We start from the raw sequence: 21,682 nt of genomic DNA, 5'->3' as shown, positions 1-21,682 counted from the left end.
TAGTCTGAAGTCAGGGAGTCTGATTCCTCCAGCTCTGCTTTTTTTCCCTCAAGACTGCTTTGGCAATTCGGAGTCTTGTGTCTCCTTAACAAATTTTAAGATTTTTTGTTCTAGTTCTATAAAAAATGCCATTGGTAATTTGATAGGGATTGCATTGGATCTGTAGATTGCTTTGGGTTGTACAGTCATTTTCACAATATTGATTCTTCCAATCCAGAAACATGGTATATCTCTCCATCTGTTTGTATCATCTTTAATTTCTTTCATCAGTGTCTTATAGTTTTCTGCATACAGCTGTTTTGTCTCCCTAGGTAGGTTTATTCCTAGGCATTTTATTCTTTTCGTTGCAGTGGTAAGTGGGAGTGTTTCCTTAATTTCTCTTTCAGATTTTTCATCCTTAGTGTATAGGAATGCAAGAGATTTCTGTGCATTAATTTTGTATTCTGCAACTTTACCAAATTCATTGATTAGCTCTACTAGTTTTCTGATGGTATCTTTAGGATTCTCTATGTATAGTACCATGTCATCTGCAAACAGTGACAATTTTACTTCTCCTTTTCCCATTTGTATTCCTTTTATTTCTTTTTCTTCTCTGATTGTCGTGGCTAGGACTTCCAAAACTATGTTGAATAATAGCGGTGAGAGTGGACATCCTTGTGTTTTTCCTGATCTTAGAGGAAATGCTATCAGTTTTTCACCATTGAGAGTGATGTTTGCTGTGGGTTTGTCCTATATGGCCTTTATTATGTTGAGGTAGGTTCCCTCTATGCCCACTTTCTGGAGTTTTTAATCATAAATGGGTGTTGAATTTTGTCAAAAGCTTTTTCTGCATCTACTGAGGTGATCATATGGTTTTTCTTCTTCAGTTTGTTCATATTGTGTATCACATTGATTGATTTGCGTATGTTGAAGAATCCTTGCATCCCTGGGATAAATCCCACTTGATCATGGTGTATGATCCTTTTAATGTGTTGTTGGATTCTGTTTGCTAGTATTTTGTTGAGGATTTTTGCATCTATATTCATCAGTGATATTGGTGTGTAGTTTTCTTCTTTTGTAGTATCTTTGTCTAGTTTTGGTATTAGGGTGATGGTGGCCTCATAGAATGAGTTTGGGAGTGTTCCTTCCTCTGCAGTTTTTCGGAAGAGTTTGAGAAGGATGGGTGTTAGCTCTTCTCTAAATGTTTGATAGAATTCCCCTGTGAAGCCATCTGATCCTGGACTTTTGTTTATTGGAATATTTTTAATCACAGTTTCAATTTTATTACTTGTGATTGGTCTGTTCATATTTTCTATTTCTTCCTAGTTCAGTCTTGGAAGGTTATACCTTTCCAAGAATTTGTCCATTTCTTCCAGGATGTCCATTTTATTTGCATGGAGTTGCTTATAGTAATCTCTTAGGGTGCTTTGTATGTCTGCAGTGTCTGTTGTAACTTCTCCTTTTTCATTTCTAATTTTATTGATTTGAGTCCTCTCCCTCTTTTTCTTGATGAGTTTGGCTAATGGTTTATCAATTTTGTTTATCTCTCAAAGAACCAGCTTTTAGTTTTATTGATCTTTGCTATTGTTTTTGTTGCTTCTATTTCATTTATTTCTGCTCTGATCTTTATGATTTCTTTCCTTCTACTAAGTTTGGGCTTTGTTTGCTCTTCTTTCTCTAGGTTCTTTAGGTGTAAGATTAGATTGTTTATTTGAGATGTTTGTTGTTTCTTGAGGTAGGATTGTATTGTTATAAACTTCCCTCTTAGAACTGCTTTTGTTGCATCTCATAGGTTTTGGATCGTCGTGTTTTCATTGTCATTTGTCTCTAGGTATTTTTTGATTTCCTCTTTGATTTCTTCAGTGATCTCTTAGTTATTTAGTAACATATTGTTTAGCCTCCATGTGTTTGTGTTTTTTACTTTTTTTTCCCTGTGATTAACTTCTAATCTCATAGCATTGTGGTCAGAAAAGATGCTTGATATGACTTCAATTTTCTTAATTTACTGAGGCTTAATTCGTGACCCAAGATGTGATCTATCTTGGAGAATGTTCCATGTGCACTTGAGAAGATAGTGTAATCTGCTCTTTTTGGTTGGAGTGTCCTATGAATATCAATTAAATCTATCTGGTCTATTGTGTTATTTAAAGCTTCTGTTTCCTTATTAATTTTTGTTTGGATGATCTGTCCATTGGTGTAAGTGAGGTGTTAAAGTCCCCCACTGTTATTGTGTTACTGTCGATTTCCTCTCTTATAGCTGTTGGGAGTTGCCTTATGTATTGAGGTGCTCCTCTGTTGGGTGCATATATATTTATAATTGTTATATCTTCTTCTGGGATTGATCCCTGAAGCATTATATAGTGTCCTTCCTTGTCTCTTATAACATTCTTTATTTTTAAATCTATTTTATGTGATATGAGTATTGATACTCCAGCTTTCTTTTGATTTTCATTTGCATGGAATATCTTTTTCCATCCCCTCACTGTCAGTCTGTATATGTCCCTAGATCTGAAGTGGGTCTCTCTTGTACACAGCATATATATAGGTCTTGTTTTTGTATCCATTCAGCAAGCCTGTGTCTTTTGCTTGGAGCATTTAATCCATTCACGTTTAAGGTAATTATCCATATGTATGTTCCTATGACAGTTTTCTTAATTGTTTTGGGTTTGTTTTTGTAGGTCCTTTTCTTCTGTTGCATTTCCCACTTAGAGAAGTTTCTTTAGCATTTGTTGTAGAGCTGGTTTGGTGGTGCTGAATCCTCTTAGCTTTTGCTTGTCTGTAAAATTTTTGATTTCTCCATCAAATCTGAATGAGATCTTGCCGGTAGAGTAATCTTGGTTGTCGGTTCTTCCCTTTCATCACTTTAAATATGTCATGCCACTCCCTTCTGGATTGTAGAGTTTCTGCTGAGAAATCAGCTGTTAACCTTATGGGAGTTCCCTTGTATGTTATTTGTTGTTTTCCCTTGCTGCTTTCAATACTTTTTCTTTGTCTTTAATTTTTGCCAATTTGATTACTATGTGTCTCGGTGGGTTTCTCCTTGGGTTTATCCTGTATGGAACTCTCTGAGCTTCCTGGACTTGGGTGGCTATTTCCTTTCTCATGTTAGGGAAGTTTTCGACTGTAATCTCTTCAAATATTTTCCTGGGTCCTTTCTCTCTCTCTTCTCCTTCTGAGACCCCTATAATGTGAATGTTGTTGCGTTTAATGTTTTCCCAGAGGTCTCTTAGTCTGTCTGTATTTATTTTCATTCTTTTTTCTTTACTCTGTTCCACAGCAGTGAATTCCACTACTCTGTCTTCCAGGTCACTTATCTGTTCTTCTGCATCAGTTATTCTGATATTGATTCCTTCTAGTGTATTTGTCATTTCAGTTATTGTATTATTTATCTCTGTTTGTTTGTTCTTTAATTCTTCTAGGTCTTCGTTAAACATTTCTTACATCTTCTTGATCTTTGCCTCCATTCTTTTTCCAAGGTCCTGGATCATCTTCACTATCATTATTCTGAATTCTTTTTCTGGAAGGTTGCCTATCTCCACTTCATTTAGTTATTTTTCTGGGGTTTTATGTTGTTCCTTCACCTGGTACATAGCCAGCTGACTTTTCATCTTGTCTGTCTTTCTGTAAGTGTGGTTTTTGTTCCACAGGCTGCAGGATTGTAGTTCTTCTTGCTTCTGATGTCTGCCCCCTAGTGGATGAGTCTTTCTAAGAGGCTTGTGCAAGTTTCCTGATGGGAGGGACTGGTGGTGGGTAGATCTGGCTGTTGCTCTGGTGGGCGGAGCTCAGTAAAACTTTAATCCACTTGTCTGCTGATGGGTGGGGCTGAGTTCCCTCCCTGTTGGTTGTTTGGCCTGAGGCACTGGAGCCTACCTGGCTCTTTGGTGGGGCTGGTGGCGGACTCTGGCGGGCTCATGCCAAGGAGTACTTCCCAGAACTTCTACCATCAGTGTCCTTGTCCTCATGGTGAGACACAACCACCCCCTGCCTCTGCAGGAGACCCTCCAGCACTAGCAGGTAGGTCTGGTTCAGTCTCCTATGGGGTCACTGTTCCTTCCTCTGGGTCCCGATGAGCACACTACTTTGTGTGTGCCCTCCAAGAGTGGAGTCTGTGTTTCCCTAGTCCTGTCGAAGTCCTGCAATCAAATCCCGCTAGCCTTCAAAGTCTGATTCTCTAGGTATTCTTCCTGCCGTTGCCAGACCCCCAGGTTGGGAAGCCTGACGTGGGGCTCAGGACCTTCACTCCAGTGGGTGGACTTCTGTGGTATAAGTATCCTCAAGTTTGTGAGTCACCCACCCAGCACTTATGGGGTTTGATTTTATTGTGATTGCGCCCCTTCTACCATCTCATTTGGCTTCTCCTTTGTCCTTGGATGTGGGGTATCTGTTTTGGTGAGTTCCAGTGTCTTCCTGTTGGTGATTGTTCAGCAGTTAGTTGTGATTCCGGTGCTCTTGCAAGAGGGAGTAAGAGCATGTCCTTTTACTCCTCTACCTTGAACCAAATCCTCTATTTCTGTTTTTTATATAGATCCATTTGTATCATTTTTTAAGATTCCACATATAAGTGATATTGTATGATATTTGTCTTCCTCTGTCTGACTTACTTCACTTAATATGATAATCTCTAGGTCATCCATGTTGCTGCAAATGGCATTATTTCATTCTTTTTTATGGTTGAGTAATATTCCACTGTATATATACACCACATCTTCTTTATCTGTTCGTCTGTTGGTGGATGCTTAGGTTGCTTGGCTGTTGTAAATAGAGTAGCACGACTTTTTGAGGACGTATTTATTTTAGCAGAACTCTTTGCAGAGAAATTTGGGGCTTCCTTTCTCTAATGGAGGGTATCAGATTGGGCCCAGGAGACCACTGATCTTCCCTCTCAAGCTAGCAGAATATTGTTTCTTCACAATTAAGTTGCTGTTATCAAAATTATAGCAGTCTTTAGCTAAGAAGATTAAAGGTCAGTCCTGTGGCTCAGATTTTCCTTAGAAATTCCCTGCATGTTCCCTTTTTTGGTAACTCGGCCATGAGTGTCAGAATAAGTCTGAAACATTAGCTTTGAAGTTCTGTCATGGAACCAACAGACTGAGCAAGAGAGGTGTCTCTTTTCTATATATGAAAATCAGAAAATATGAATGAACAGCAGCAGAAAGGTAACCTTACTTTCCTCAGGAAAATTGCTGTTTACACTTTGATGTATGTTTTTAAACATGGGGAAAGGGAATAGGGTGTGGATCTTCTAACTCAGAATTTCTCAAACTTGACTGAACATAACTTCCCAGGACTTGTTCTGCATTCAGAGTTCAGGGCTCTGACCCAAACCTACTGAATCAGAATCTGTCAAAGAGGGGCCTGGGAATCTCTGTGATTACCTGTTATCCTAGGTGATTCTTAGGGCCAAATAAACTTGAGAAACATTGTTATTGATGAAGATCGCAGTGGGGCATCTTCCTATATGGAGACATGCTTCTTCATGGGCTGCCAGTTCCCAGTGATTCAGGGACTGATAAGCAGGTTCATTATTCCGCCTCATGGCATTCTCTCCCTTCTCCTTCCTGTAATTGGCCTCTCCGTTTTACCCTTTTCAGACTTTCTGTGCTCACAGTGTGAGAAGGAGGTGGAATTGTGCTGGTATTAGTCCATTTTGCTCACTATCCCCTGCAGATGTGTTTGGTTGGTGGGTAAACAGGAAGTTGAATATTTCTGGCTAAAATTCAGCATTCTGGTGGGGCTCTTAATGCCTCCCATTTTAAAAGTTCATACTTTGGAAAAATAAAAGCATAAGCATATAATTAACCCCCATATATTCATCCCCCAGGTTCAACAGTTATCAACTCATGGCCATTTTTTCTTTCATCTGTACTCTCTCCTATAGTACTGTTTGGAAGCAAATCCCAGATGTCTTATCACTATACATAAACATTTCAGTAGTATCTCTAGAAGATAATAGCTCTCATTTTCTTTTCTTTCATTCTTTTTTAAAAAGACTTTATTTTTTTTACAGCAGTTTCGGGTTCACAGCAAAATTGAGAGGAAGGTACAGAGATTTCCTATATACCTCCTGTTCCCCCTGGCTGCCCACTGTAAACATGTGCTATCAGAGAGGGTACATCAGCTAAAATTGATGAACCTACATTGATACATCATTATCACCCAAAGTCCATAGTTTACAATAGGGGTTCACTCTTGGTGTTGCACATTCTAGGGCTTTGGACAAATGTACGATGACATGTATCCTCATTTTCTTTTGAACATCAGAATCTTTTAAGAAGACAAAATATGGCAACCTGAAACTATACCTGAATTTGAGTTTAGGAGTTTAGGATTAAGGAAGTCAAAGGCAGTAACTTATGGCTTTTCTTTAAAAGACCCCAAAAAGATCACATTTCTTGAGTTCATTATTGAATAGTGTTTCACCATGGTAAATCCATGGTAAATCCAGGTGTATGAGGTTATGGGGATAAAAGAGAGCTTTGGCAAGGGATTTGAGAGTGATTGAAGGGGTGGGGTGGTGAAAATAATTGCAGATGAGTTGTTCTCACCTCATAGGTAAAGATATAATGAAGCTCTGTGGAATGTACATTAGAGTCTTTTGAAATCTGTCTTGAAAACTAGGGACACAAACATATGTCAGATAGGGTAAGAGTCTCTTCGTTTTTTCACCCTTTGGAGGCATTAAATATGCCAAGGTTTGTTAAGATACAACAGAAAATTTTTATAAATTCTCTCCTTGGATTAGAATCCTGAGGTTATTTAAAATTAATACGGTGTGAACCCATAGCTACACTGGGATTTACTACTGTGGGACTTGACTGTTCAATTACAGGTGCTCCCTGTGGTGTGAGGATAATTTCATGGTGCATGCTTGCAGAATGGGAGAGATGCCCACTCCATGCGGGGTCATAAAGGGTAGCAAGTTGCACCACAGTTATTTAAAACAGTAACTATCCCTTGCCCTCCCTTTCCCTCCCCAGTATCCCTCAGAATACTGTTATCTTTGTTGATCCCTACCTAACCCCTTACTGTGCTCAGGTAGCTTAGCGTACAGCTAACTTCTTAGCTAACATGAAATAGGCGTATTTTTCTTTGAAGCAAAGTTGATAAATTTGTTGGATACTTTGGGGAGGCAATTATTTGCTTCCTAAAGGGATTTTGTGGTTTCTTGAGGATTTGCAATAGAATACTTTAATTAGTAGTTAATTTCCAATTCTTTTTGCACATAGATTTTACAGACCACTTCTTCTGGGCAAAGTGAGTTAGTTACACTGAAGCATCAAAATTCAAACAATAATCTACACCTGATCTCTACCTGCAGATTTGCTTTTTAGAGTTTTCAGGTCACTCAGCCCTGTGTAAATCTCCCTCCTTTTCCCACATAACTTCATTAAGTCTTACGTAGCTGTGAGTGTAGTAGTACTTTGTTTCTGCTGCGTGGGTTCTTCTTCCCTCACAGTTTTTGGATGGGGAGGGGCCTTTGCCGACTTATATAAACTCTTAATTCAGCATGTCTATTCTGTTACATGACAATAGTCATTTTTTAAAAAGATTTTAAATTTATTTTACCATTTAAAAATGCTTCTGGAACACTTTGATTTTACTTTAAGATATATTTTGTGATGTATTTAATATTTTTATTGGACAATTATAACTTGATATTAAGTGTGATTTATTGTGGCTTATAACCTTTTCCCTAAAGATGTTAACAATTTATAATTAAAGAGGATGGGAAAATAGGATTCAATATTCTATCCAGATAACTTTTATTTCCCCAAGCAACATACCTCTTCTTTGAAGAGAGGCATTTTGGTGCTTTAAACTCTAACAAGAAGAAAGTTTTGAAAACTAGATTTCGCATTAACTAGTATGCCCAAAGATTAAGCATTTTGGAAGGTAAACTTTCTGAGTTTCTGAGTTAATAACTACTTATTTTGATGCTATGAGGATCACAATTCTCAAATCTGTGAATCCAGAGTTGCTCACCACAGCACATTTGTTTTTTGCATATCTTTACTTACTGTGTGCTCCTTGAGGCTGGCTTCCTGAGGATCTTTAGAGCTCTGTCCCTGCCTGTTTTTTTCTGCTTGGAATACCTCCTTCAACTCCCTTCAGCAGCTCGCTTGTTGTCCTGTCATCTGGTCTACCTCACACAGACTGTTCCGAGTCTGGTCTCAGAGTTGTATGTGAATCTAGTAAATGTGGTGACTTGGAAGCAGCAGATGCAGATTCAAGTCCTGACTCTGCTACTTTAGTGTGTGCTCTTAAGCAAGTTTTGTAACCTTTTTTTGTGCCCAGGTTCTTGTCTATAAAATGTGGGTCATAATAATACCCATGCCCACAGAGGGGTATGTTGTGAGAATTTAAAATGATGCATACTTCTCAGTATATAGAGAGAGCAAGTGCTTAATAATCAGTAGCTGCTGCTATTATGCCGGAATGTATTCTCAGAAACTAGTTTGTTGGTAAACTTGTCCTGGCAGTGAGACTATATTTTATACACACACATGCGCGCGCACACACACACACACACACACACACACACACACACACACTCATTCACTCTTGAGATATTTCAAAAGTCATTAAAAATATAGTGAATATGTGTTTATCCATCACTTAGTTTAAAAAGCAAAGTATTACCAACATAGTTGAAGCCCCTTGGAGACCCCTCCTGATTGCCTTTCCCTTCCTCCTTCTAAATGGTAACCACTATCCCGAGTTTGGTGATTTTTGCTCTCATATGTTTCTTACACTTTCACTACGTATGTGACTATTGTTTTAAATGGCTGTTGGTAACTAATAGGGCATGTGGAAAATGAACTAGAGTTGTTTGAGGAGCCTCATATAAAGGATGTGGTGGGTCCCACCCTCACAGTCGTAGGGAGAGAAGAAAGGGCAGAGCTCTGACTTACGCCCTGTCAGGAGAGCCCAGGCCTTGGTCCCCTTGCTTGACTGCTGCCCCGTCCCCCGCCAGAATGGGGACCCACCTGAGGACTACAGCCTGGCCTCTCTGTCCTCTGCTGTACGTCACTTAGAAAGAAATTGTGTGGCCAGAAGGTTACATCTCCAAAATCACTCTTGAACAACTTGAGTGTGTTCTTGTTTCATGTGTCATCCACCCTCTTGGCTCACCTCTAGTTTGGGGGCTTGGGCACTTTGATTACCATTCCTCTAGCGTCTCCAACTCATTGCCTTTTTTTTTTGACTCCTCCCAGCTCCTTGTTTTGGCATTACTTGCACTGAATACTCAGTATTTGCATTTCTAAGAAGCAGCCTTCTCTGAACTACTCATGGGGGAGATGCAGCCTGGGTGCTGGGCCCACCGTCCCTCCTTTTTGAGCCCTGGAGGGCCAACTGCTGGGCGTGGGTGACCTTGTCCTCTACATGTACAGCCAGTTGTTTAGAGCATATTACTACTATAGTATGAGCAGGGAATCTTGTGATACAAACCATGCCCCGGTAGATAAATGACAGGTATTCACATTAGTTAGAGATTCAGCTCAGGATGATGTAGTGGATGAGTCTGAACTCATTACTGGGTTCCAGCCGGTTTCTCCTTCAGTAGGTCAGTTATCCTGTTGAGCCCAGAATGTGAGACACTGACTCCTACCTGGTGGGGCTGCAGGTTCAACTTCTAAATCCTTAGGTTTAGGTTGAAACTACAGAATTTGCTGTAGTTACTTATTGAATTTCTTTTATCTCCTTGGCCTCGGCAGGCTGGACAAGGTTCATGAGCTCCATCGGTGGCATCTCTCACCAGCATGCCGTTCTTTCCTTCCTGACTTCAGTGCTTGCTCTTCTGGAGCTCCTGGTAGCAATTCCTCAGTTTTATTATCTCATGCCCTTCCCCCATCAATCACGTTCACTGACTTGGTTTTCTAGGCACCAATCCATCTTCTCCTCCTGACAAAGAGTGGTTTATAACCACTGCAAGGCAATAGCTATCTCTTCTTTAGTGTCTCTGTGGGAACCTGTGAAATCATGGTAATTCTGACCACTGGTGTTGACCTTCCCAAGACGTGAGCTCCCCTTCCTCCTGATACCCGCAGCAGGAAGGGAAGAATTGCCAATTCTATCATGGCACTACTTCTATTTAGGTTGTGGTTCCTGATCTGTATTCTTATTGACTAATCTTTATACTTCTAGTACTTACCCATATCTTATATAGGAAAGGGTTCTTTTTTTTTTTATTATTGTGGTAAGCATACTTAACATGAGATCTATGCTCTTACCACATTTTTAAGTGTAAAATATAGTATTCACTGTAGGCATGAAAATTCTTATAAAGAACCTTATGTGTGAGGAAACCTTTATAAAATATCTAGGCTTCCTAATCCGAACAGACAATCACAGAATGGTTTACAAAATCTAGAATAGATTAGATGTAGGCAAGATGAAAGTGACTGGAGTCATTTGCCTTGGAGCAGAAAAGGTCCAGGGTTGAGGTCAGGGTATGGACTGAGGCAGGAGCCTAGGACAGGCTGGAGATGGGAGTATAGTGGTAGGTCAGGGTGGCACAAACTGGTGAGGACAGATACGACAGTATGATAGTGCAGAGACAACATGCCTCCTGAAGCGGAGTGAAGCTGGAGCCAGTGCCTTTCACTGACTGTTGACATCCCAAGGACAGGGTTCAGGCATGCAAAGATAGCAGCTCTGCGGCAGGCCAGCAGAGCCGAGGGACATCACTCTTCAGTCCTCGGCAAACTGTGGCATAGACATGACTTGACCCATTCTCTGGTTAGTGAAGGCTTTTCACTAGAGGGGGAGGTCATTGATTTTGGAAACAGGAGACCTGGGTTTTACGATCCAGTGTTTATGACCCCTGAGACTCGAGGAGCTCATAATTCTTATAAATGTTTGTTTTTTTAAATCTGACAATGGGAGTAATACTTATGACCCAGGGTTGAATAAAAAATAGCAGTGGGTTAATATACATGAAAGTACATTTATTTTTTTCAGTGCATTTCTTAATTCAGCAAATACCCATTGGTCATATCCATGCTGTGTCAAACACTGCTTGGGGCTAAGGGGATGGAGGTGGAGAGGACAGCTGCGGCCCCTGCCCCATAGAGCTTACAGTGACCGGACTTCACAGAAAGCTGTCCCACATTATGTACTTGCAAGGAAGCATGTGACTGTTTTGGCTGGAGCTTTTAGGAAGACTTTGTGAAATAATGGCCTTAGGTGGGGCCTTAAAGAAGGTTACAGTTTCAGCAGACAAAATGGAGAGGGGAAGACCTTTAGGCAGAGGAGTGAGTGAGCAAAGAGAGAGTGAAGGGTGCGATTGGGTAAAAATGAGTAGTTCCAGGGAGGAAAAGTGAGTTGGGCCTGACTCACTTTCCCCTTCACACCTACCCCCCTGCCCCGCCGCCCACCAGTATGAAATTCTTCAGCTATTTGTTTGAGGACCAGAGCTGAGAGGAGGGGGAAAGCCAAATGGGAGCCCATCACCAGCTGCTTTAGATCAAATTATGGTGAGGTCATATCAAATGCAGAGAGAGTATGGAGGGCTGGGTAGGTAGGGGTGTCAATGGAGGAAGGGCTGAACTCAAGGGAACCCCAACATTTGGGGCTTTTTCTCAGTCCCCATTCTCCTAGAACTCTTTGTAGAATTAATCTCCTCCTGTCTTGAAAGTCTACTCTGTTTCTGGTTTTGAGAGATAGAAAGCCTCATTCTCTTTGGACAAGTTGAGTTTGAGGCCCTTCCAGTTGGAGGTGGCCCACAGGTGGTAGAATTCACTGCACATTCAGTCACTTGGAGTCAATAGCAAGCATAGAACTAGGACTTCTGTTTCTGTCTCCCTTTCCCGGCTTTGTTCTTGCTGCTGGGAGGTCCCAGACCCACAGAAGATTCTTTTATTTGGTGGCAGATCTGAACTTCAGTAGTGACTTCGTCCTCAGAATAGAGGATTAAGATTTTAGAATATCAGTATACTTCCCAGAAAAACCCTGATACAAATAGTTTGATACTACAGGGTGAATTATCAATTTAGTTACTTTTCAAGGAAACATTTATTAAGCTTTAATTATAGGTCAGATATTAGGTGCTGGGAATACAAGAGGCATAAGATATAATTCCTGGTCTTGAAAAGCTTGTGGTCTCACAGAATGGATACAACTGTGGTCTCGTGTGATAATCACAGCACAAACCATAGAACAAAGTATGATGACAGCCTGGAGAGAGCCAGGGGGCTGTGTAGCTCACCCCCTTACCTTCAAGTTTTTGCTCAAATATCCTCTTTTCAATGAGGACCACCCTGACTCCCCTTTAAAAAAAATAGCAGCACCTGCCACCTCTGCATTCTGAGTTCCCTTACACTGCTCAACAATTTTTATTTCTTTTTCCATTGCATTTATCACCCTCTGTCCCAGTCGGCTGTTGCTGAATAATAAAACATTCTCAAACTTAGTTGAAAACAGTGATTTCCTCTCTCTCACTGTTCTGTTGGTTGACAGGACTTGGTTGGGTAGTTCTTGCTTGGGGTCTCTCCTGTGGTTGCTGCCAGATATCAGCTCGTGCTGCAGGCATCTGAAGGTTCTACTGGGCAGGACATCGAAGGTGGCTCCTCACACGGTTGGCAATTGAGGCTGACTTGGCTGGGAGCTCAGCGATGCTGTCCTCTAGAGCATCTTCTTGTGGCCTCTCTACGTGGCTCAGGCATCTCGCAGCCTGGCAGCTGGATCCAAGAGTGAGCGTTCCAAAGGGCAGGAAGCAGAAGATGCCAGGCCAATGACAGGCTACACTTGGAACTGGAACAGCATCACTCTTTCTGAATCTCTTGGTCCTAGGATCTGCCCAGATTTGCTTTGGACGGGGGGAGTGGCAAGATTACATTACAGAAGGGCATGTGGGATGGAAGATATCATTGCAGCCACTGTTGGGGAATATGTTCTGCCATACTTCCTTAGTATCCATATAGAATTTATTTATTTTTATGTCTGTTTTTTGTTGAGTCCTGTTAGGATGTAAGCCCCGTGAAGGCAGAAATGTCCACTGATGTATACCAAGCATCTGCACCATACTAGGCACGTAATAATTACAACGAATAGTTTTTTAAGCGTTCTAACAAATGTGTCTAAGTCACTGTGTTCAGATTGTTCTAGAGGTGAGGGTTTTAATCCCACTCCTGATTTACATTATTTTCTGTCACTTTTAACATACTGTATACTCCATAAAGCAGGGATCTCATGTCTTTATTCAACACTGTATGGCTCAGTATCTGGTAAGCAGTTGGTGCTCAATAATTATATATTGAATTAATGCAAAATAAGTTATTGATTCCGCTTGAAGCATAGGGAAGTTAAGAAGAGGCCATATTGGAATTGGGGCCTGAAGGATAAATGGGATTTTGCCAGGAAACGATGGGATAGGGCATAAAGGCAGAAGAAAACACCAAGTGCCAAGGGGAGAGATAAATGGAACTGTGATGAGACTGACCTGTGAGATCCCTGAAGCCTGGGTCCCCACCTGGTCTGACCACCAGTCTACTTCCCATAGCAACTAACTAGTGATTCAGTGGTCAGGTGCTCGGGACATGCTTGTTGAATGAATGAGTGTAACATATGAACTCATCTTTGACTTTTTTGGGAGGAAGATGTTGGGTTAGGTAAAAACCAGTCATAACTCCTGCTAGTAAGAAGATCTTTTAAACATAATCCTGGCAAAAATGTTTTAAAGTATTAAAAAAATAGCTAAATTTTATATTTTTAAATATAATGAAAGTGAGTTCAATTTATGTATGTCAAAGAACTTTCAATCAGTAGAGTCACTTGTATTCTTTTCTTTGAATTTTTATTGGAATATAGTTGATTTACAGTGTTGTATTAGTTTCTGCTGTACAGCAAAGTGAATCAGTTATACATATACATACATCCACTCTTTTTTAGATTCTTTTCCCATATGGGTCATTACAGAGTATTGAGTAGAGTTCCCTGTGCTATACAGTAGGTCCTTCTTAGTTATCTATTTTATATATGTCAATCCCAATCTCCCAATTTATTCCTCCTTCCCCCTATCCCTCCTGGTAACCATAAGTTTGTTTTTTTTTTTACATTTGTGACTCTATTTCTGTTTTGTAAATAAGTACATTTGTACCATTTTTTAGATTCCACATATAAGTGATATCATATGATATTTTTCTTTCGTATGTTGCCTTCCAGCATATCATATTCCTAGTGGGAGATTGTTAATCCTTAGAGTTAACCCTGAAACCTTGGGCCAAGTCTTAAAATGTAAAGACTAATCTTCAGGTCAAGGGGAAAGAAGAATGAGCCATGTGTCTTTCATAGGGATGATGGAAATCAACAGCAGGAGAGCAGAATTGTTAAACTCATGGGTATAAACACATTTTTTTTTTTTTCGGAAAGACTAAACAATACAGAAATCACAATTATAATGTTTTAACAACCACTATGCATCATTTCTTTTTCTATAAGCTTATGAACGAGTTACTAAAATGTCAAGGAAAAAGTTAAGCCTTTTGTATCTTTTTTTTTTTTTTTTTTTTTTTTGTGGTACGTGGGCCTCTCACTGTTGGGGCCTCTCCCATTGCTGAGCACAGGCTCCAGACGCGCAGGCTCAGTGGCCACGGCCCACAGGCCCAGCCGCTCCGCGGCACGTGGGATCCTCCCGGACCGGGGCACGAACCCGTGTCCCCTGCATCAGCAGGCGGATTCACAACCACTGCGCCACCAGGGAAGCCCAAGCCTTTTGTATCTTAATCCATAAAAAAATACTCTATATCAGGTAAATGGGGCTCTTGTTGCATATTGATAAATATGTGGCTTCTTGTGCTTTCCATCCATATTGGGGGAAAATATCCCCAATTATGTTATCTTCCATTAGATCTAGCCACAGAGTTCTATTAAATACCTGTACAAAATCAACCCTTTCCTTAGCCTAATTCCATATGAAAGTACTAACAAATTGGTGATGATTGTATGCAAATGGTGATTCATAAAAATGTAGATTCAGTTGTGGATTTTAATTCATACGCCTCATATATAACAGCTGTACAAAAAAAATGTCAAATTAAAGGCAGCATTTGAGACAAGGAGCAGCCTGTTCTTCCTGATCTGGTATCCGTTAACAAGGAAAAGAAATCTCTGATGCTTCATCTATAAAAGAGCTCTGGGTGGCCTTGACTATCCATGTACAGTCTTCCATAGGTCCTTCGATACCTTCAGTTCTTCAGAATGATCATTGTCAGCTCTGGAAGCTTTGTGCCTTTTAATTAGTCATTCTTACTTACGTCCTGCCTTTTGGTAGCTCTGGGACTTTTCTGACTAGAGCCTGGTGGTTCATTTTGAAATATTTTATAGGTTCCCTCACTGCCATCTCAGCCAATGGAACTGATTGTTCCACCATCCAGGGTAGTCCTGTGCCCCCCAGCAAATGCTTTTAAGATGGTATTGTTAGCATATATATACCTCTTCTTGATGAATTTGTATATACACCCCCCCCCACATATATATATGTATTCACACACACACATCAGCTTTTTTCTTGTCTCTCATCAGATACATCCAAGAAGGCTACCATTATATACCAGCCCTTCCAACAGATATGACTGTAGTCTGGTTTCCAAAAAGAACCTGTTTGCATGGACTTGAGGATATGGGGAGGGGGAAGGGTGGGCTGTGACGAAGTGAGAGAGTGGCAGGGACATATATACACTATCAAATGTAAATTAGATAGCTAGTGGGAAGCTGCTGCATAGCACAGGGAGATCACCTCTGTGCTTTGTGACCACCTAGAGGGGTGGGATAGGGAGGGTGGGAGAGAGGGTGATGCAAGAGGGAAGAGATATGGGAACATATGTATATGTATAACTGATTCAGTTTGTTGTAAAGGAAAAACTAACACACTATTGTAAAACAATTATACTCCAATAAAGATGTTAAAAAAAAAAAAAAAAAAAGAACCTGTTTGACCACTCCTGAGTGGGACTGAGACATGGTGATTCCTGGGGTTTTCTCCTTATAGGACATATGGCGGTTGAATTTGAACCACTGTTTGCCTTTGCCCAAATTGTATATTCAGAAAATGGCTTATGTGTTTCTTCTGGCACAGAGTTACTATTTATAGACACACATTCCATGGTAGTGATATTCTTTCAAAGATCCTCCTGTAACATCAAGAGGACCAGATAGTAATATCTTCTGCTAGTACTTCTTTAAGGCTTAGCTATTTCCTTCAGACTGTCCCATAGAGAAGCGAATCAGTGGCATCAGCCTGCCCTGCATTATTTCCCTGCACGCTGGGGAAGGTGAGTTTGGAGGTTGGACAGCATGTGGCCGCTGGTCATCTACTCCAGGGTTTCCTCGTGCACTTTGCCCTTGGCCTTCTTATGGGCACTGCTCTGGCAGACTCGTTTCACCTCCTCACCCCGCTGCTGAGGCCAGCAGTTTGCCCAGGTTTGTGGTGCCCCGTGGACCTATAGCCCAGATCCCCCATCTTCCTCTCAGGTTAAAGAGGTTGGAAGCAACTGGCCCAGAAGCCCACAGGGATGTGGCAATCAGTAGAGCATCCTGAACTCCAGCTGGAGACATGGGTCGCCCTCAGAGGGCACAGGCGGAGGCCTGTGGCGCCAGAATATGTGTCTCGGCCTCAGATCTCACCCTGCGCCCACACCCTGCATTCATTTTGCTCCAGAAGGACACAATTCTGGCCAAGAAGCTGCTGGTTCTTACAGCTTGGGGCCCTTATGTTTTTTTTTTTTTTTAATAGCTTTATTGTGATAGAGTTCACCTATCATACAATCCAATCCATTTAAAGTGTAGGGCTTCCCTGGTGGTGCAGTGGTTGAGAGTCCGCCTGCCAATGCAGGGGACACGGGTTCGTGCCCTGGTCCGGGAAGATCCCACATGCCGCGGAGCGGCTGGGCCCGTGAGCCATGGCCGCTGAGCCTGCGCGTCCGGATCCTGTGCTCTGCAACGGGAGAGGCCACAGCAGTAAGAGGCCCGCATACCACCAAAATAAATAAATAAATAAATAAATAAAAATAAAAATAAAGTGTACAACTCAATGGCTTTTAGTATATCACATATGTGCAAATATCGCCACCACCAATTTTAGAACATTTTCATTACCTCAGAAAAAACCCCTACCATTTAGCCACCACCCCCCATAATGTTGCTCTCCAGCCCCTCAGTGCTAAGGAACTAGTAATCAACTTTCTGTCTCTATTTCTGTTTTTGTTTCTCTCTTGTGGACTTCCATTTGAATGGAATCATATAATCTGTGGCCTTTTGTGGCTCATTTCACTTAGCATGTTGTTTTCAAGATTCATGTTGCAGCATGTATCAGTACTTCATTTCTTTCTTTTTTAAAAAAAATATTAATTTATTTATTTTTGTCTGCATTGGGTCTTCATTGCTGCGCACGGCCTTCCTCTATTTGCAGCGAGTGGGGGCTACTCTTTGTTGCGGTGCACGGGCTTCTCATTGCAGTGGCTTCTCTTGTCACGGAGCACGGGCTCTAGGTGCATGGGCTTCGGTAGTGGCAGCACGTGGGCTCAGTAGGTATGGCTCATGGGCTCTAGAGCTCAGGCTCAGTTGTTGTGGCGCACAGGCTTAGTTGCTCCAGGGCACGTGGGATCTTCCTGGACGAGGGCTCGAACCCATGTCCTCTGCATTGGGAGGCGGATTATTAACCACTGTGCCACCAGGGAAGCCATTCATTTCTTTTTATGGCTGAATAATTTTCTACCGTATGGCTATACTATGTTTTATTTATCCATTCATCTGTCAGTGGACATTTGGGTTATTTCCAACTTTTGGCTCTTGTGAATAATGCTGCTATGAACATTCAGGTACAAATTTCTATGTGGAACCCTGTTTTCATTTCTGTTGGGTATATACCCAAGGGTGGAATTGCTGGGTCATATGGTAACTGTATGTTTAATCATTTAAGAACTGCCAAATGTTTTCTAAAGTGGCCACATCAGGACTTCCCTGGCGGTCCAGTGATTAAGACTCTGCGCTTCCACTGCAGGGTGCATGGGTTTGATCCCTGGTCAGGGAACTAAGATCCCCCATGCTGTGTGGCATAGCCAAAAAGAAAAGTAGCCACATCATTTTACATTCCTACCAACAGTGTATGACGATTCCAGTTTCTCCACATCTTTGCCCCCTTGTTGATCTGACTTTAAGCTCCTAACCATCCTAGTGGGTGTGAACTCATGTGAGGTTTTGAAAGGATTTGGGAAGGATTTTTCCTTTCTAATAGTTTTTAATGCCATATATATATATATATTTACATATCCATATGTTTTTAAAGTGTGCCCTTTTTTAGCATTTGTAAAAGCATGACTGTTAAGAGGTCCTGTTGCCTGTCACAATAATAAAGGAGATTTCAATATTTGTTAATCCCAAAATATCATTGCCCAGAACCGACATGGGAGACTTGTTAAATGTGTGAGTTGCAGGGAGGGGAGGGGAGTGGTCGGGGAAGCAGGAGCAGGTAGTGTGTTTCTGGAGCCTTGCATCTTTCCCAGGAGATTGCTGCACTTCTTGTCACTGTGCCTAACAGGTCCCTCTGTGTTTCAGGAGGACTCGCGTTGGCCCAAGTGCTCTTCTTCTATGTGAAGTACCTGGTGCTCTTTGGTGTCCCAGCTCTGCTCATGCGCCTGGATGGACTCACGCCACCGCCCCTCCCTCGCTGTGTCAGCACCATGTTCAGTTTCACGGGGATGTGGAGGTCAGTGGCTTGGTTTATTAAGGCCCTTCAGGGACATCCAGTGGGAGGACCCATGGCTTGGCCAGCTTCAGAGTGCCTGGGCCACCATCCTTTCTCTGCCCTTCACTCAAGCCGCGTTGGGCACTTCGGTTTTTTAAAATCTAACAGGATGACAATCCATGTTTTCTGAACCTCTCAAAACTCTTGTCAGGCTACGAAAATTGTGAGGTAAGAAAGTTTCTCACCAAGTTTGTGTACAGATACACAAAGGGTTATGTCTAAAACGTTTTTTTACTAGCTTGGGACATGATGTGTATGTATGTGTGTATATATATATATATATATATATATATATATATTTAAATTAATTAATTAATTTATTTTTGGCTGCACTGGGCCTTTGTTGCTTTGTTGCTTTCTCTAGTTGCGGCGAGTGGGGGCTACTCTTTTTTTTTTTTTAACATTTTTATTGGAGTATAATTGCTTTACAATGATGTGTTAGTTTCTGCTTTATAACAAAGTGAATCAGTTATACATATACACATGTTCCCATATCTCTTCCCTCTTGCATCTCCCTCCCTCCCACCCTCCCTATCCCACCCCTCTAGGTGGTCACAAAGCACCCAGCTGATCTCCCTGTGCTATGCGGCTGCTTCCCACTAGCTATCTGTTCTACGTTTGATAGTGTATATATGTCCATGCCACTCTGTCACTTTGTCACAGCCTACTCTTCCCCCTTCCCACATCCTCAAGACCATTCTCTACTAGGTCTGCATCTCCATTCCTGTCTTACCCCTAGGTTCTTCATGACATTTTTTTTTCTTAGATTCCATATATGTATGTGTTAGCATATGGTATTTGTTTTTCTCTTTCTGACTTACTTCACTCTGTATGACAGACTCTAGGTCCATCCACCTCACTACAAACAACTCAATTTCATTTCTTTTTATGGCTGAGTAATATTAATATTCCATTGTATATATGTGCCACATCTTCTTTATCCATTCATCAAACGATGGACACTTAAGTTGCTTCCATGTCCTGGCTATTGTAAATAGAGCTGCAATGAACATTTTGGTACATGACTCTTTTTGAATTATGGTTTTTCTCAGGGTATATGCCCAGTAGTGGGATTGCTGGGTCGTATGGTAGTTCTATTTATAGTTTTTTAAGGAACCTCCATACTGTTCTCCATAGTGGCTGCATCAATTTACACTCCCACCAGCAGTGCAAAAGTGTTCCCTTTTCTCCACACCCTCTCCAGCATTTATTGTTTCTAGATTTTCTGATGATGGCCATTCTGACCGGTGTGAGATGATATCTCATTGTAATTTTTGATTTGCATTTCTCTAATGATTAATGATGTTGAGTATTCTTTCATGTGTTTATTGGCAATCTGTGTATCTTCTTTGGAGAAATGTCTATTTAGGTCTTCTGCCCATTTTTGGATTGGGTTTTTTGTGTTTTTGTTATTGAGCTGCATGAGCTGCTTGTAAATTTTGGAGATTAATCCTTTGTCAGTTGGTTCATTTGCAAATATTTTCTCCCATTCTGAGGGTTGTCTTTTGGTCTTGTTTATGGTTTCCTTTGCTGTGCAAAAGCTGTTAAGTTTCATTAGGTCCCATTTGTTTATTTTTGTTTTTATTTTGATTTCTCTAGGAGGTGGGTCAAAAAGGATCTTGCTGTGATTTATGTCCTAGAGTATTCTGTCTATGTTTTCCTCTAAGAGTTTGATAGTTTCTGGCCTTACATTTAGGTCTTTAATCCATTTTGAGCTTATTTTTGTGTATGGTGTTAGAGAGTGTTCTAATCTCATACTTTTACATGTACCTGTCCAGTTTTCCTGGCACCACTTATTGAAGAGGCTGTCTTTTCTCCACTATATATTCTTGCCTCCTTTATCAAAGATAAGGTGACCATAGATGTGTGGGTTTATCTCTGGGCTTTCTATCCTGTTCCATTGATCTATATTTCTGTTTTGGTGCCAGTACCATACTGTCTTGATTACTGTAGCTTTGTAGTATAGTCTGGTGTCAGAGAGCCTGATTCCTCCAGCTCCATTTTTCGTTCTCAAGATTGCTTTGGCTATTCGGGGTCTTTTGTGTTTCCATACAAATTGTGAAATTTTTGGTTCTACTTCTGTGAAAAATGCCAGTGGTAGTTTGAATGGGATTGCATTGAATCTGTAGATTGCTTTGGGTAGTATAGTCATTTTCACAATGTTGATTCTTCCAATCCAAGAACATGGTATATCTCTCCATCTAATTGTATCATCTTTAAGTTCTTTCATCAGTGTCTTATAATTTTCTGCATACAGATCTTTTGTCTCTTAGGTAGGTTTATTCCTAGATATTTTATTCTTTTTGTTGCAGTGGTAAATGAGAGTGTTTTCTTAATTTCACTTTCAGATTTTTCATCATTGGTGTATAGGAATGCCAGAGACTCTGTACATTAATTTTGTATCCTGCTACTTAAGCAAATTCATTGATTAGCTGTAGTAGTTTTCTGGTAGCATCTTTAGGATTCTCTATGTATAGTATCATGTCATCTGCAAACAGGGACAGCTTTACTTCTTATTTTCCGATTTGGATTCCTTTTATTTCTTTTTCTTCTCTATTGCTGTGGCTAAAACTTCCAAAACTATGTTGAATAATAGTGGTGAGAGTGGGCAACCTTGTCTTCTTCCTGATCTTAGGGGAAATGCTTTTAGTTTTTCACCATTGAGGAGGATGTTGGCTGTGGGTTTGTCATATATAGGCTTTATTATGTTGAAGAAAGTTCCCTTTATGCCTACTTTCTGCAGGGTTTTTTTTATCGTAAATGGGTGTTGAATTTTGTCAAAAGTTTTCTCTGCATCTATTGAGATGATCATATGGTTTTGCTTCTTCAGTTTGTTAATATGGTGTATCACGTTGATTGATTTGTGTATATTGAAGAATCCTTGCATTCCTGGAGTAAACCCCACTTGATCATGGTGTATGATCCTTTTAATGTGCTGTTGGATTCTGTTTGCTAGTATTT

The 21,682-nt window shown here is 40.9% G+C and overlaps 1 protein-coding gene across 3 annotated transcripts in view; it reads left to right on the top strand.

Moving 5' to 3' along the window:
• The window catches only part of HHAT (hedgehog acyltransferase), a 363,561-nt gene that overhangs the window by 127,972 nt on the left and 213,907 nt on the right, over positions 1–21,682 (top strand). For all 3 annotated transcript variants that reach the window (XM_067032206.1, XM_067032195.1, XM_067032200.1), the window contains exon 8: positions 18,532–18,682. In XM_067032206.1, the coding sequence (XP_066888307.1) occupies positions 18,532–18,682 (151 nt within the window). The remainder of the gene's footprint in view (positions 1–18,531; positions 18,683–21,682) is intronic.

This window comes from Kogia breviceps, chromosome 1 (genome assembly GCF_026419965.1).
Source record: "Kogia breviceps isolate mKogBre1 chromosome 1, mKogBre1 haplotype 1, whole genome shotgun sequence".
Classification (NCBI taxonomy): Eukaryota; Metazoa; Chordata; class Mammalia; order Artiodactyla; family Physeteridae; genus Kogia; species Kogia breviceps.
Note: the sequence above shows the minus strand (reverse complement) of the source record. Positions and strands in the feature narration are given on the sequence as shown.